This window comes from Chelon labrosus, assembly GCF_963514085.1.
Source record: "Chelon labrosus genome assembly, chromosome: 22".
Classification (NCBI taxonomy): domain Eukaryota; kingdom Metazoa; phylum Chordata; class Actinopteri; order Mugiliformes; family Mugilidae; genus Chelon; species Chelon labrosus.
Genome location: NC_140355.1, coordinates 17,863,203 through 17,875,778, shown reverse-complemented (window position 1 = coordinate 17,875,778; position 12,576 = coordinate 17,863,203). Strand labels below are relative to the sequence as shown.

Sequence of the window (12,576 nt, the reverse complement as noted above, 5' to 3'; positions counted from 1 at the left end):
CCCATTGAGAATCTTTGGGATTTGCTGGAGAAGGCTCTGTGCAGTGGTCAGACTCTCTCATCATCAATACAAGATCTTGGTGAAAAATTAATGCAACACTGGATGGAAATAAATCTGGTGACATTGCAGAAGCTTACTGAAACAATGCCACAGAGAATGAGTGCTGTAATCAGAGCTAGAGGCGGTCCAACGAAATATTAGAGTGTGTGACCTTTCTTTTTGGTGGAGTATAGGCAGTTTATTTTAATTGCAGCAGATGTTTCCTTCGAGAACAAGTAAAAAAAAAAAAGTTGTGGTAGATGTGGTGCGGCGCCACGTACACAGATGTGCAGACACATTTATTTACTGTCAGTGTAAACAGCTAAGTTGAAATTTCGGATCAGAATGATTTCAGTCACGGTGAAGAAATATTATTCATCTGAAGTCTTATTATTTAAAGAAAGCTAGATGAACCTGCCTTTAAATTGACAGGATACTAAAGGGGTTTAAGAAATTTGAAGGCCAGGTCAACACCTTGTGCTGTTCTTCCTGTTTTTTTAGTTGTTCCTAAACCGTTTTTGTATATGTGCCTGTGTCATTGCTATGGGGTGGGGGTACCTGGTCTGGTCTGGTCTAGGTGGGTGCTACATGTCTAAGTAACATCCACACTAATGAATACAAGGTCCAAATGTTTCCCAGCAGAACACTGAATTGTCAATGTTATTTACGTCTCCTGTCGGTGGTTTTAATGTTGTGGCTCATTGGTGTAAACTCTAACTTGCCTTGACACTGATAGAATTCCAGATAAATTTGAGTTTATTAGATTAAGGCGGCATTTTTCTTGATCCTAGCATAACGACGCCCTCGTTTCTTTCCAAAAAGAACATTCCTGGACTGTAGTCTTCATTCTTAAATGACATTTCCTCGCACTGCTTCTGAATCCTTCTACCTCTGATCACCAGACACGCCGGAGAGGTCGACAGGTTTGCTGCTGTAGCAGCTTATATCAGCAGCGAAGACAAGATGATGTATTTGCACGCATTATTCAGTAATCCAGTCACTGAGCACACGGGTTGTTTCTGATTAAAAAAGTTATTTTTTTATTACAAAATGTTACAAAAACCAGTAAAAATGTCTTATTGGAGCGCTGAGAAATAATAACTACAAGTGATCATAACTTAAATAGATAAATACAGATGTCCACGTCTGCCGCGGGGCGGGACAGTTTGGACACAGCTGCACTGATGCAAAACAAACGCAGGAGGCCGGTTTGACCTTTGACCCTCGGAGGGTATTCATTTAGACGCCGCGGGGCATGACGTTAACGGGACCCCATCGCCGCAGCGATGGCGTCGCTGAGGCCGTCTCTGTCGGGCTGGTGTCGTTACTGACTTCGTGGGAGGTGAGAAGAAAGTGGCGGGACGTGTTCGGCGGCTAGTTCTCCTGGCAGGAACCTACAGGGGGAGAAGATGGGGGGGGGGAGAAGAAGTGCTCGTTAGGTTCATTGGTGATACTAAATTGGCCGTAGGTGTGAGCGTGAATGGTTGTCTGTCTCCAACGCCCCCGCGACCCTCCAGAGGAAAAGCCGTTACAGAAGATGAATGATTTCCTGATGGGGCGTTTAATGTTATTTGGGGTGTTTGGCTTAATAATGAACTGAATAACTTATCAAAATGTATAAAACAAACTTAATAAAGCTCATTACATGATAAAAAATATCCCAATAATGCAATAAAAAGCCTCAAAGGAGGAGCTTCTTTCTTTGTCTCAGGGTCAGGATTCTTCTCGAGCCTTCGTTCCCATCCACGAGGGCTTACTGGATAAACAAAAGTATTTATATACAAATATTTAAAAAGGATATTCTTACTAAAAACTTCTCAGCTACTTATTAGGACAAACCTCCGCGACCTCAACCCCCGCGACACGACTCTCCATCAGTCTCTCTACCGGCAGCTACAGCTGACAAGCCCACCCTGGCTTTCCCCTACACTTGGAGCAAAGCTACTCGACGAGTGAAAAACGTCTGATAGACGTTAAAAGAAACGCAGGATGGAGGAGATAATAGCAGCGTTTTTTTAGGCACAAACTGGAATAAAGATTATTTTTTGTTCCTTAGCCGGGGTTTTTTTTGCTCAGATACAAGTGAGTAAGTGGGCTCAGAGGAGAAGAAAGCAGAACTGGAAGATGTTCCATTTGGAAAAGAGGGGATTCCAAGGAAGTTTGACTGTAGTAATGTAATAAAATCAACATTTAGCCTTTCCTGCTCCCTGCTTTCTTGTTCCCTCTGGGGATGTTTGAGGTCAAGAATGTGCACATGAAAAAATGCAATAAAATATTATTTTTTTCATTTTTTTCACTTTCATTCAGTCCGATTTTTTTATATATATATATTTTTTAATATTTTTTTACTTTTACTAATTTTTTTTAGAGTAGGAAATGCAAAAAAATAATTATTTTTCATGTACTAAAAATCATTTTTTTTTAAAATTTTTATTTTAATTTTTATTTTCTGGGGTTTATCAATGGCTAGATTATGTCAGTGATTAGGAACAATTTTTTTTGCATTTATTTATTTATTTTGCAGTCTTTTTCTTTTCCAAAAAATAACTTCTATTATACAGAAATACTATTTTCCACTTTCACTGAACAATTTTCTAACGAATATCCGTCTTGATTCTTGACACATGAATCTATTTTCAATAAGATAAACTCACGTGACAACTTAAAAAGACATGCACGCAAGGATAAACTGAATCTATGGAGGTGTAATTACATGAACTGATGTTCTGCTGTTTCTAATCTTCACACTGCAGGTCCTACGTATTATATCTGAGCGTGTGCAGTAACCATGACTGAATTAAATCATTATTCAGCGTAAAATGTCGCGTTAAATTGTAAAATATAGTCGCATGTGTGCCTTTGCGCGTATCGTACGGTGCAACGGTGAAAACGTTCCCGGTCTCCAGAGGACGAACCCTTCTGGGTTCTCCTCCTGAACCAATTGGACGTCTGGATTGTCTCACCCCCCAGTGAGATAAACTGATGCTCTAAAAATTTTTTAGGTGCACTTATTGGGTCAAATTTGACTGCTATCTTATTTTTAATGCTTTGATTGAGTTAAAATCTTTTCCCAATTACACCAAGCCAAAGAGCTTATTACATTAGAGGCCAAAGGATTTTATTATATCATTGGCTTTTTATTAACAGCGGCTTTAATGCTTTTGAATTTTATGTTTCTTCGCGGTCTCTGGTCTTTTTTTGTAACCGGCTTTTCTGGGAAAACACAACTTCCCGTGGCATTGGGGCAATAATGTAATGTGTTTTTTTTGGGTTTTCCCAAAGGTGGGCCCGCGGCTGCTCACATGTGCCGAGTCGCTCCTCCAGGAAGCCGATCTGCTCGCTGAGGGAGTCGATGCGGTCGAGCTGCTGGAAGGAGTGGGACAGCAAGGTGGTCTTCTCGGACAGACCCTCGTCCAGCGACGGCGGGAAGAAGCTGCTGAAGGGCGCCAACACCAGCTGCAGCTTCTTAACATGAAAGAGGAGGGGACATTAGGAGGACGAGGAGAAAAAAAAGGGGACTATTAATCACCTTGTAAACAAAACCGGTTTTTATTATGACCCCTAAAAAAGAAATCTAAAAAGCCAATGTGTGAGTCTGGCATTTCAAAGAATCTTCGAGGATTAAATAGCAATTTTATGTTCTGAAGGACCAGAGGTTGCTCCGTGGTGAGCGAGGCTGGGAGGTTTCAGAGTAGGTGGCCTTTATGAGCTTCAACATGTGTACCTTTTCCAAGAGCTCCACTCTGTTCCTCAGGCTCTGCACCTCCTCGGTCACGTTCTCCACCACGGCGAAGCTCCCGCCTGCAGGGAAACACACACACATTTGTAGAAGATGAGGAAGAAGTTCGATCCGCTTTCTCGGATCCAGACTTTAGATTCCTGGGAGCATCCTGCCGAATGATTCACGGCGGCTGGAATGACCGACCAGGAAGGGGGCTGCGGGAAGGGGATTTAGGGCACGGATCTGGGAAAAAGCTGAAAGAGAGGTCACCAGAAATAGATTCATCACTCCTGCGAACATGCACTGGTTATGAGGAAGTGTATGTCTGTCTAGAGGGAACGTCCCGAGACCCAGAGCGGGATGCAGAATTAGGAACCCCCCCCTCCTCGCTCTCCAGTCTCTGGTTGCGCTCCTGCAGACGGACCGAGAGAGGTTCAATCTCTCCCAGATGTGGTCCATTACTGAGACAAGAGCGAGTTGAGAAACAGGGTGAGGAGGAGGAGGAGGAGAGGGAGAGGGAGGAAAAAAAAGTGGGGGAGCTGGCGATGACCCCCAGCAGACAGGGTTGATGGAGCTGGAATGAGAACACAAGCGTTGGCCAAGAACAGAGCGGAGGAAAAGAGGGAGGCGGGAGGGTGCCGAGACTGAAACACAGCCCGGGATTCTTGGCAGGGTGAGAGTCAACTTTTCGAACATTTAAAAACCTGTGTTTATGTTCGTAATCTCCATCAACATCCCTCCGACGTGCGCGTATACGGACAGATAATGGAATTCCATCCCGGGCAAAACATCTTGCAGAAACATTAGAAGCGAAAGGCACCCCGCAAATAACTTTCACGAAGCACACTTTGTCATATTTTGGGGTTTTTTTTTTTTCGCTCGGCGTTTTTGCCGACTCATCGGTTCTGCGGGGCTTTCATCAGTCCGTGTGCTACGGTCTCGGAGGCGAACCGCTCCAGTTTGTGCGAGTTTGCTCTCTTCGCAGAAACTCTGATAAATAAGAGGGAGTTTGAAGCAGAGGGAGACGGAGATATTTCTTCTCCTGGCAGTCTGAGACAGTATCCCCTTTAGAAGTTTTACTGTTCTGGTAGAAGAATGGGGAGCAATCGGGATCAAGTATGTCTTATTTGAGGTTTTCGCAAAACGTCCAAAAAAATGAAAGGCTATAACGCTGAGGAATAAAAAGGAATATGCAGAGGTCAACTACCACATTTGCAGACATGGAGGAGGAGGAGGTGGTGGTGGAGGAGGAGGAGGAGTGGGGTTGTATTGCTTTGTTGCTAAGATACAGGAAGCACACACACAAACTTGGTGAGAGACAACATTGCGACATCTTTAAGGGAAGTGCAGCGGGATAAGAATATGTCTGTATTAGCACGGGAGCTCTATTAGAGGCAGATGTTCGCTCTACTCACAGGACTCTTAGGAGTCAACTGAGTGATTACCGGCCGGTCCCGGGCCCGGTCTCGGGGGCCGCGCCACAAGGCATCCGTCTGGAGTCGGCACCAGTCGCAGTGCATTATTACTCACGGTACGAGTTGAGAGTGGCATAGCGCGTACCAAAAGTAATAATGGACCGCGAAGCTGGCCATGTTCCTGTTCTGTTTCTTCTGTTCAGACAAACGCTGCGGAGCAGAAGAATTAGACCTCGTGAACGCACACTCATTTACCCGCATCGGCGTGACCACCCACTGCTGCCTGGCTGGTCGGGGAGGGCGCAGTGGGAGCGGCAGGAGGAGCAGGAGGAGGAGGAGGAGGAGGAGGAAGGCTTTGACAGGAACGGCCGTCTCCGGCGAGGCTGAAGCCGTCTCTGCACGCACATCGATAGCTGCCAGCTGTGTTCACGCACTGCTGGGCGCACGGCGGCCGCTGCTGCTCGCTGCACTCGTCCACGTCTGACGGGGCGGGAAAGACAAGCGTGAGGATGTGCACGCGGTGGTGATGCATGCGTGTGTGGGTGGCTGTGCAGGTGAACGCGTGTACCTGTTTGACACTGGTGTCCCGTCCAGCCGAGGGGACAGGCGCACTGGTTGGGTCTTGAGCAAGTACCTCCATTCGCGCAAGGGTGACCGCACACAGCTGGGAGACACGTTTGAAGAGATCGTTGAGTGAACTGATGAACAACACCACTGCCATATATAAACACTTAAACTTGGTTAAGACTCCGTAAGCAAACACGCCGCTCAAACCCTCGCTGGAGACTAGTCAGGATGTTAAGTTTCTTGTAAACGTCTCGTGTTGGATTTAAAGTCAAACAACGGTTCACTTTTACTGAAATCACTGCAACAAATAAAAGATCAGAGTGAATAGATGGCCTGTCGGACGCACGAGGAGGAAGGATTCTCTGTGCCTGTCCAGACACTGAGAGACATTGACTAGGAAATGGATTTTGGACCAATCACAGCTGTTGCAGTCTCTTGTGCAGGAATGTGGAGTTAGGTTTTGGGGATACTGGAGGCTAGAGTGTTGGGTAGGGAGCTACGATAGATCTGATCGAATTTGAGGCCAGTCAGAAGACAGTTAGCTTAGCTTAGCTTAGCTTAGCTTAGCATGAAGCCTGGAAACAGAGAAAATCTCCCTTACGGCGCCGCTAAAGCTCTGCAAACATTTCATTTAAACCATGGAACAACCATTTTTGGAAAATGTTTTGGGAAGCATTCCCACCCTACACACTATTTAAATGCTACGAGATTTCGGAAAGCACGCATGAGAAGATGGATACCGCCTACAGCTCCCGCTAAAACGAAGCTACGCTACCAGAGCCGTCACTTGTACATATTTGACATGTTTTTTATCAAAATGCACGATAAAGAAAAGTGCACTGTTAAAGAACGCTGGCCTCTTTCTTGGCTAGTAGCGCTGACTTCCTGTAGTTTCTGCCGGTTGTTTGGTCCAGTCCTTTGGAGCTAACAATCTACTGCAGCCTATTTCCTCGTGTTTCTAGTCTTTACGCTCAGCTGACTGTGTCCTGTAGCTTCATTAAAACGAGGAGAAGGGGCTATTATTCTAACAACTCGAGGAGCTTTTCTTGAATTTGAGCGCAGGACCCTTCACGGTTACCTTGGTTGCAGTTGTGAGAGTGGAGCCGCCGCCAGCCCGGGCAGCACTCCGGGTAGAAATGTGCAGAGGACACCACCCTGCTCACCTGCCGGTACGCCACTGAGTACGTAGTCCTGCGTAGACAAAACACAAGACGCCCACGGGCGGTTAAGGGGTTTGTGATCACTCATGCTGTCATCGCGCTCGTGCTTGCGCGCCTTGCGTCCGGCCTTCTCCCGTGTTCTTCTGCGGCTCTTGGCGAGAGGGACACCCAAACCGCGGGACCTTCGGCTTCCAGCGGCGCGTCGGAGATGAGAGAGACCCGGCTGGAGGGAGGGATGGAGGGATGGAGGGAGGGAGTGCGCGAGGGGCAAGAGGGGGGGAGACGCAAACAAAATATCTGAGATGCTGCTGTGGCCCGCTGAGAGTGGGGCATGTTTGGTTTGGGGAAGTGGAGATAAACTGAGGCACAAAAAAAAAAAAAAAAAAACTCATTTAGAAACAGAGTTGTGTTTCCTTAAAACAAAAAAGCAAGCAAATCATTTCCCAAGAGCTGTTAAAGTCTGAGGCCTCATAAGGAGCAGGAGAATGAAACAGCAGAGGAGAAAGATTAAAATGAGGGGGATGTGGGGCGGGGGGGGGGGGGGGGGGGCGTATCAGAGCTGGAGAGAGATTGAGAGCTAGTATGGAGGGAGCGGCGGAGTCCAAAATAAACACGGCCGCGGTCTCTGCAGGCGAGGGAGTTCATTTCCCGTAGTTACGCGCAGCATTCGATATTTAGATTCGGCCCAAATATGTGCCACCGTGACCCAGATCTGCATGCATCTGTGTGTTTTTTGTGTGTGTGTGTGTGTGTGTGTGCGAGACTGTTTATGACCACCCCTCTCTAACATGTCAGGCGTTGTTTACTCCTTAATTAAACCCTGAGATGGTTCAATTAGAAATATGTTTTGATGCTGAGGTTTGGAGCCAGAGGAGGAGGAGGAGGAGGAGGGGCGTCGTCGAGCGTCTTACTTGTACGTGCTGCAGAGGCGATGCCCCTGACACAGGGTGATGTAGGGCTTGTACACGGGCTGGACGTGGGACTCGGTTGCCGTGACGACGTTGTGACGGAGGTCTCGGCCGCACACCCTCCTCCTGTGAAGAAGAAAAAAAAAATGAGATGCTGCTTTCACACGAGGAGGGAGCCGAGAGGCCCCGGCCGGCTCCCACTCCACTTGAAAAAGTCCAGATTAGAGCCTCGGCTGCTCCCTGGCTGACCCGCGTAATCACTCCTGAATGTGTCAGGGGCTCGGAGCTGATCTCCGACCCCCCTCGCCGTGTCTCCACTTGACCTCTGGGTTTATTTTGGGGTCTATTTGTTGCAAATCAACTGACGAGATGAGTCCACGCATGCTGGTTAGTTAATAGCTTTAGACATCAAGGGGGGCACAGCTTTGACCCCCTAAACGTCACCTTTAACACATTAAAAAGTGCCTGAGAAGGTCGAGCCGAGAGAGGCATCTGAATGACAGCTGAGCAAAACGGAAATACGGGAAATAGTGCAAACACAGGAAGAGGACTGAGCAGTTACCCGTGGTGAGCGAAGAGCTGGGGAGTGCCCATAACGTGGAGGATGAAGAGGGAGGAGGAAAGAAGCAGCGCTTGGTACATGGTCTTCCTCTTTCCCACGTTCCCTCGCCGGGTCTCTCACACTCGTCTCTGTGTGCCAGGGAAGAGGAGAGGAGGAAGGAGGAGGGAGGGAGGGAGGGAGGGAAGGAAGGAGAGCTGTGGACCGGAGCCAAATTCTCCTCACGGCGTGTGTTTTCCTTCAGGAGGATGACTCCAGCTACCTGCGAGGAGAGGAGATCGGAGACATTGGTGCATTGAAACCACTTGAGCGGAGACAGTTTCTCTGCAGCCGCGGGTCGGACGCTTTAAAGACGCGGCCCCCGGCTTTTGGCAGAGCCTTTCAAAAAGCGTTGGTGCACGTTAAAAAAACATCTACAGGAGCTGTGTCGCTCATAATAAGCTGGGGACAGCGGCGAGAGCAGATCTCGGGGGGAAATAGTGATGACGGTTTACTCTGTAAATGTGTACTTGCATCAAGTGTGAGGTTAATGTTCACCGCAGAGAAGCCCCTTTTACGAGAGGTAAAGGATAACTTGTTGCTACGCGGAGTCCTGAGCTCTCGTGGACACCCGGTGACCTCTGGGAGGCCGGCTACGCAAAAGATGAGACGCGAAACCGAAGGAAATATTCGCACGTCCCCTTCACACCTTATTAGATTGTTGCATACTGTACAGGATTAAGAAGAAAGCCGGAGCTGTCACAGCGGATACAAAACACTTGGGGGAACTGTCGAAGTCAACCCCCGGCGGCGTCCTCCTTGGAGGTGATGCTAAGGCCTCGGGATGATGGCTCACATGTTTCTCTCTGATCTCCTCCTGGCTCCGAGCCCAGACGACGTCTAAAACCTCGCTCACTTACAGCGAGCCGGGCTGTCAGTGCGTTGAGGGGGAGGGGGTTAATTATTAAGACAACACGTGCAACAATAAAGCATCACCACGTTGGCAGTCGTGAGATAATATTCACATCCGAGAAGTTAACACCAGCCGGGAGTGGCACGCGGAAAGCTGCTAAAAATATCTCTCCGTTTGGATATTTACAAACCGCATTACAGCTTATTGTGGAAGAGTTCCCATGATTTTACAACAGGCCTGTGTGTGTGTGTGTGTGTGTGTGTGTGTGTGTGTGTGTGTGTGTGCCTGCGTGCTTTTAAACTGACACATCATGAGAACCAGGAGCGGGTGCGTTTCTTGGACTCGCCATGAGAGGGCGCCGTTTCGCAGCGAAAAAAAACGCGAGGGGGATGAGAACCGTCTCATCTCTTCCTTCTCCGTTAACTTACACTCGCTTTAACGCGCGTGAACGCACACATTAAAACTCAAACAACAGAAGAAGAAATGAGGAATAAACGCACAACTTTACACCGGATGATAATAGCAATGATAATAATAAGCAGGGGTGCCGAGAGCTGCAGCCGATATTTACAAGTCAAACTCCAGGACGCATGCATGGATACAAAAAAAAAGAAGGACCACAAACCGTTGCAATGAATCAGCCTTCCTAAAAATTAATCCCGCAACAAGAAAGAAAAAAATAATAACGAGGTGGGGGCCGGGGGGGGGAAACACACTTTGCAGGACGCAGAGAAACAAACGTGGCGAAAGTTTGTCCCGTTATATTCCGCTGGTGGTGAAGTCCAGAGATGAAACTCCGCTACTAGTCAGGTTTCTCCTGGAGCTCAGACTGTCAGAGCGCATGGGGGGTGATGGAAGGACCTCCTCCCACTCCTCCAGCTGGGTGTCCCGCGGGCTCTGGACTGCCCGCACCCGTCGGGGGGGAGACCCGAGGGTGACGTCAGACTTTTTTTTCTTAATTTATTCATTTATTTTTTCATTCATAAACTACAAGAAGCTGGGGAGGTTTAAGAGATCCTGCAGTGGATCCAGATGCAGCTGCATAGGTTTGCATATTAAAGTCTCTCTCTCTTTAAGGAGCGTTCAGTTTCAAATAAACCGATTTGCGCGCGGTAATCGCTTTTCCATGCACTTAATGCGACTTTAAAAGTTTGTTCTTTAAGTGTGAAGTTGAAATATGTTGCTGATGTAAGACTTTGGATAAAGCTTTCACCGTCTCCCAGATAATTAAACTGCAAAAAGAGTCAAAAAATTAAGATTTAAACATTAAAACGTGTCCTTTTTGCGCATGCCCAAACTCTTTTCCACTTTGCTCCAGCCAAATTAGCCCATTATCTCTTGAAAATATATCATATTTATATAAAACATTAAGCCTATATTAAGTTTAGTGGTGCAGCCAGTCTATACTATTTAATTAAAGTCAGTTTTACTTTAAATTTACAAACTTTTAGGGGTATGAGCATCGGTATTTGCGCATATATGGCATATTTTTAAAGAAAACTTCCCACTTTGTCATGCACGTACAACAAGCACGTAACACCTGCACGCAAAACCAACTGTTGCAGTAGCTTTACACCTGTTCAGCGCGTTACATAACGTGGCCTGTAGTTGAAAGGCACTGGTGAGCAGCTCTTCTGAAAATAACGCCCCTGTGCGTAAAGCCAGCTTGCAAACTACCAAAAGTCCATTAAAACACATCTGCTGAACGAGAAAAAAACCTCTGAAGAGAAATCTTACCCTCGCTGCATGGGGTCATCGGGTGCGTGTGCGCGCACTGGCTGAGCGGCGGCCATGGGCGCGAACCGCCGCGGCAGACGAGGACTGGAGGACTCCTGCATGGTGCCAGCTTCTTTTAAAGCTGAACCGGTCTTCAGATTAAAAAGACACCCTTCGCGGCCGATTCGAGGTGCTCCTTGCGGGTCGTCTGGCGACAAATGAAATGCCTTTGGGCGTTTTTCATTTGCTTTTTATGCAGCGCTTCCTGTGGAACGCAGGAATTGGACGGACAATCCCAAACCGGAATTCCTGTGAGTGTTTGCCGCTGATAAAACCCCTCTCCTGCACAAACACTCTCCATCCTGCTCAAACCGCTTGGCGAATCTGATTTTTTGAAGCTGCCCCCATTGTGGATCTTGAAGGGGGTTAAGTTGCCTCCTCGGCCCCTTCTCACCTCATGGCCTTCTGCTGCCTGTGCAGTCCAGAGGAAAATGGGAATAATTAGCATTTTGTGAAGCTAGCATCTGTAACTGTGGCTGGCGGCAGAGTGGGAGCTCGTATAGGCTCATGTTTACAGCTGTTAAGGTCACCGCCAGATCAAATCTGTTAAATTGCAGCACGATGAAGCCAAACAGTTTCACGATAAGACGTTTCTTTTCCCTCCTTCTTGCCTTTTTTTGCATCTCGGTGGGTGGAATGGTGGCCTATATGTCTCAGATTAATGATATTTTAAAAAATAACTGCATTCACCTCTTGCAGACAGCTGTAAACTATAAAAGCCACATTCAAACTTTTACAGATGCTTATTTTTGCAAATTTTAAACCCTTTCTTTGACTACAAATCCTCTACAATGCAGAGACGTTGCTGAATTTGAACATGTTTGCGGTTTAGCAGTGAAAGAGCATCACTTAAATCCTTAGACACTCGTGGATTGTGGGATTTTTGCACATAATTGTGTTGCATTAATCACTCTAAATTGCCTGGGTTGCCTGCTCTTTTCAGACTTTTGCCGTTTGTTGGATGGGGGTCAGATGGGGCATCTAATGCCAGCCCCGAAAAGCTTTCAGACGTCATGTATCAAAAGCAGGACAAGCTGCTCCTCCTCTGCTTTGAAGCTGAGATTAGTCCGACGACAACAAGGAGACATTTGTCATCTTAAGTATCCACACAAGTGCTCCGTGCACTTGCAATCGTGCGCGCAAACACACACACACACACACATAGCTTGATAGTATTTTAATGCTCTGCAGAGGAGTGTTTGTGTTTGTTCAAGAGCTTGTACCGACTAAAGTTGCGCTCAGACCCTCCCTGCACACAAAGGACTATTTTCTCTGACATAACAAAGAGCCTACGTGCTGAGGCACCATGGGAACGCTTCACTCCGGGGTCGCAGGTGAGCACACACCTTCGAGGCTGACCGCTCAGAGGCGGCGCATTGGAAGATAGGATGCAGAAGCCGGAGCGAACGCGCCGGCCACTCTTTTGTCCGCTCGTGTGTCGATTTGAACGCTTGTGTAACAGAGTGGGAGGGTCTCTTCTCTTTTTTAAGGAACTCTTCTCATTCTTTGAAATCAAGACTTGGCCGACGCGAGCAAAGC

At 47.4% G+C, this 12,576-nt stretch overlaps 1 protein-coding gene across 1 annotated transcript; it reads right to left on the bottom strand.

Moving 5' to 3' along the window:
- Window positions 1–1,110: 1,110 nt before the first annotated feature.
- Window positions 1,111–11,175, bottom strand: egfl7 (EGF-like-domain, multiple 7). The gene is made up of 9 exons (XM_084572652.1): window positions 10,999–11,175; window positions 8,373–8,631; window positions 7,814–7,936; window positions 6,821–6,933; window positions 5,744–5,839; window positions 5,431–5,655; window positions 3,764–3,840; window positions 3,342–3,504; window positions 1,111–1,433 (listed from the first exon to the last, which is right to left on the bottom strand). Exons 2-9 carry the CDS (start codon window positions 8,450–8,452, stop codon window positions 1,414–1,416), a joined length of 897 nt encoding a protein of 298 aa, XP_084428778.1. The 5' UTR covers window positions 8,453–8,631; window positions 10,999–11,175; the 3' UTR covers window positions 1,111–1,413.
- Window positions 11,176–12,576: the final 1,401 nt, after the last annotated feature.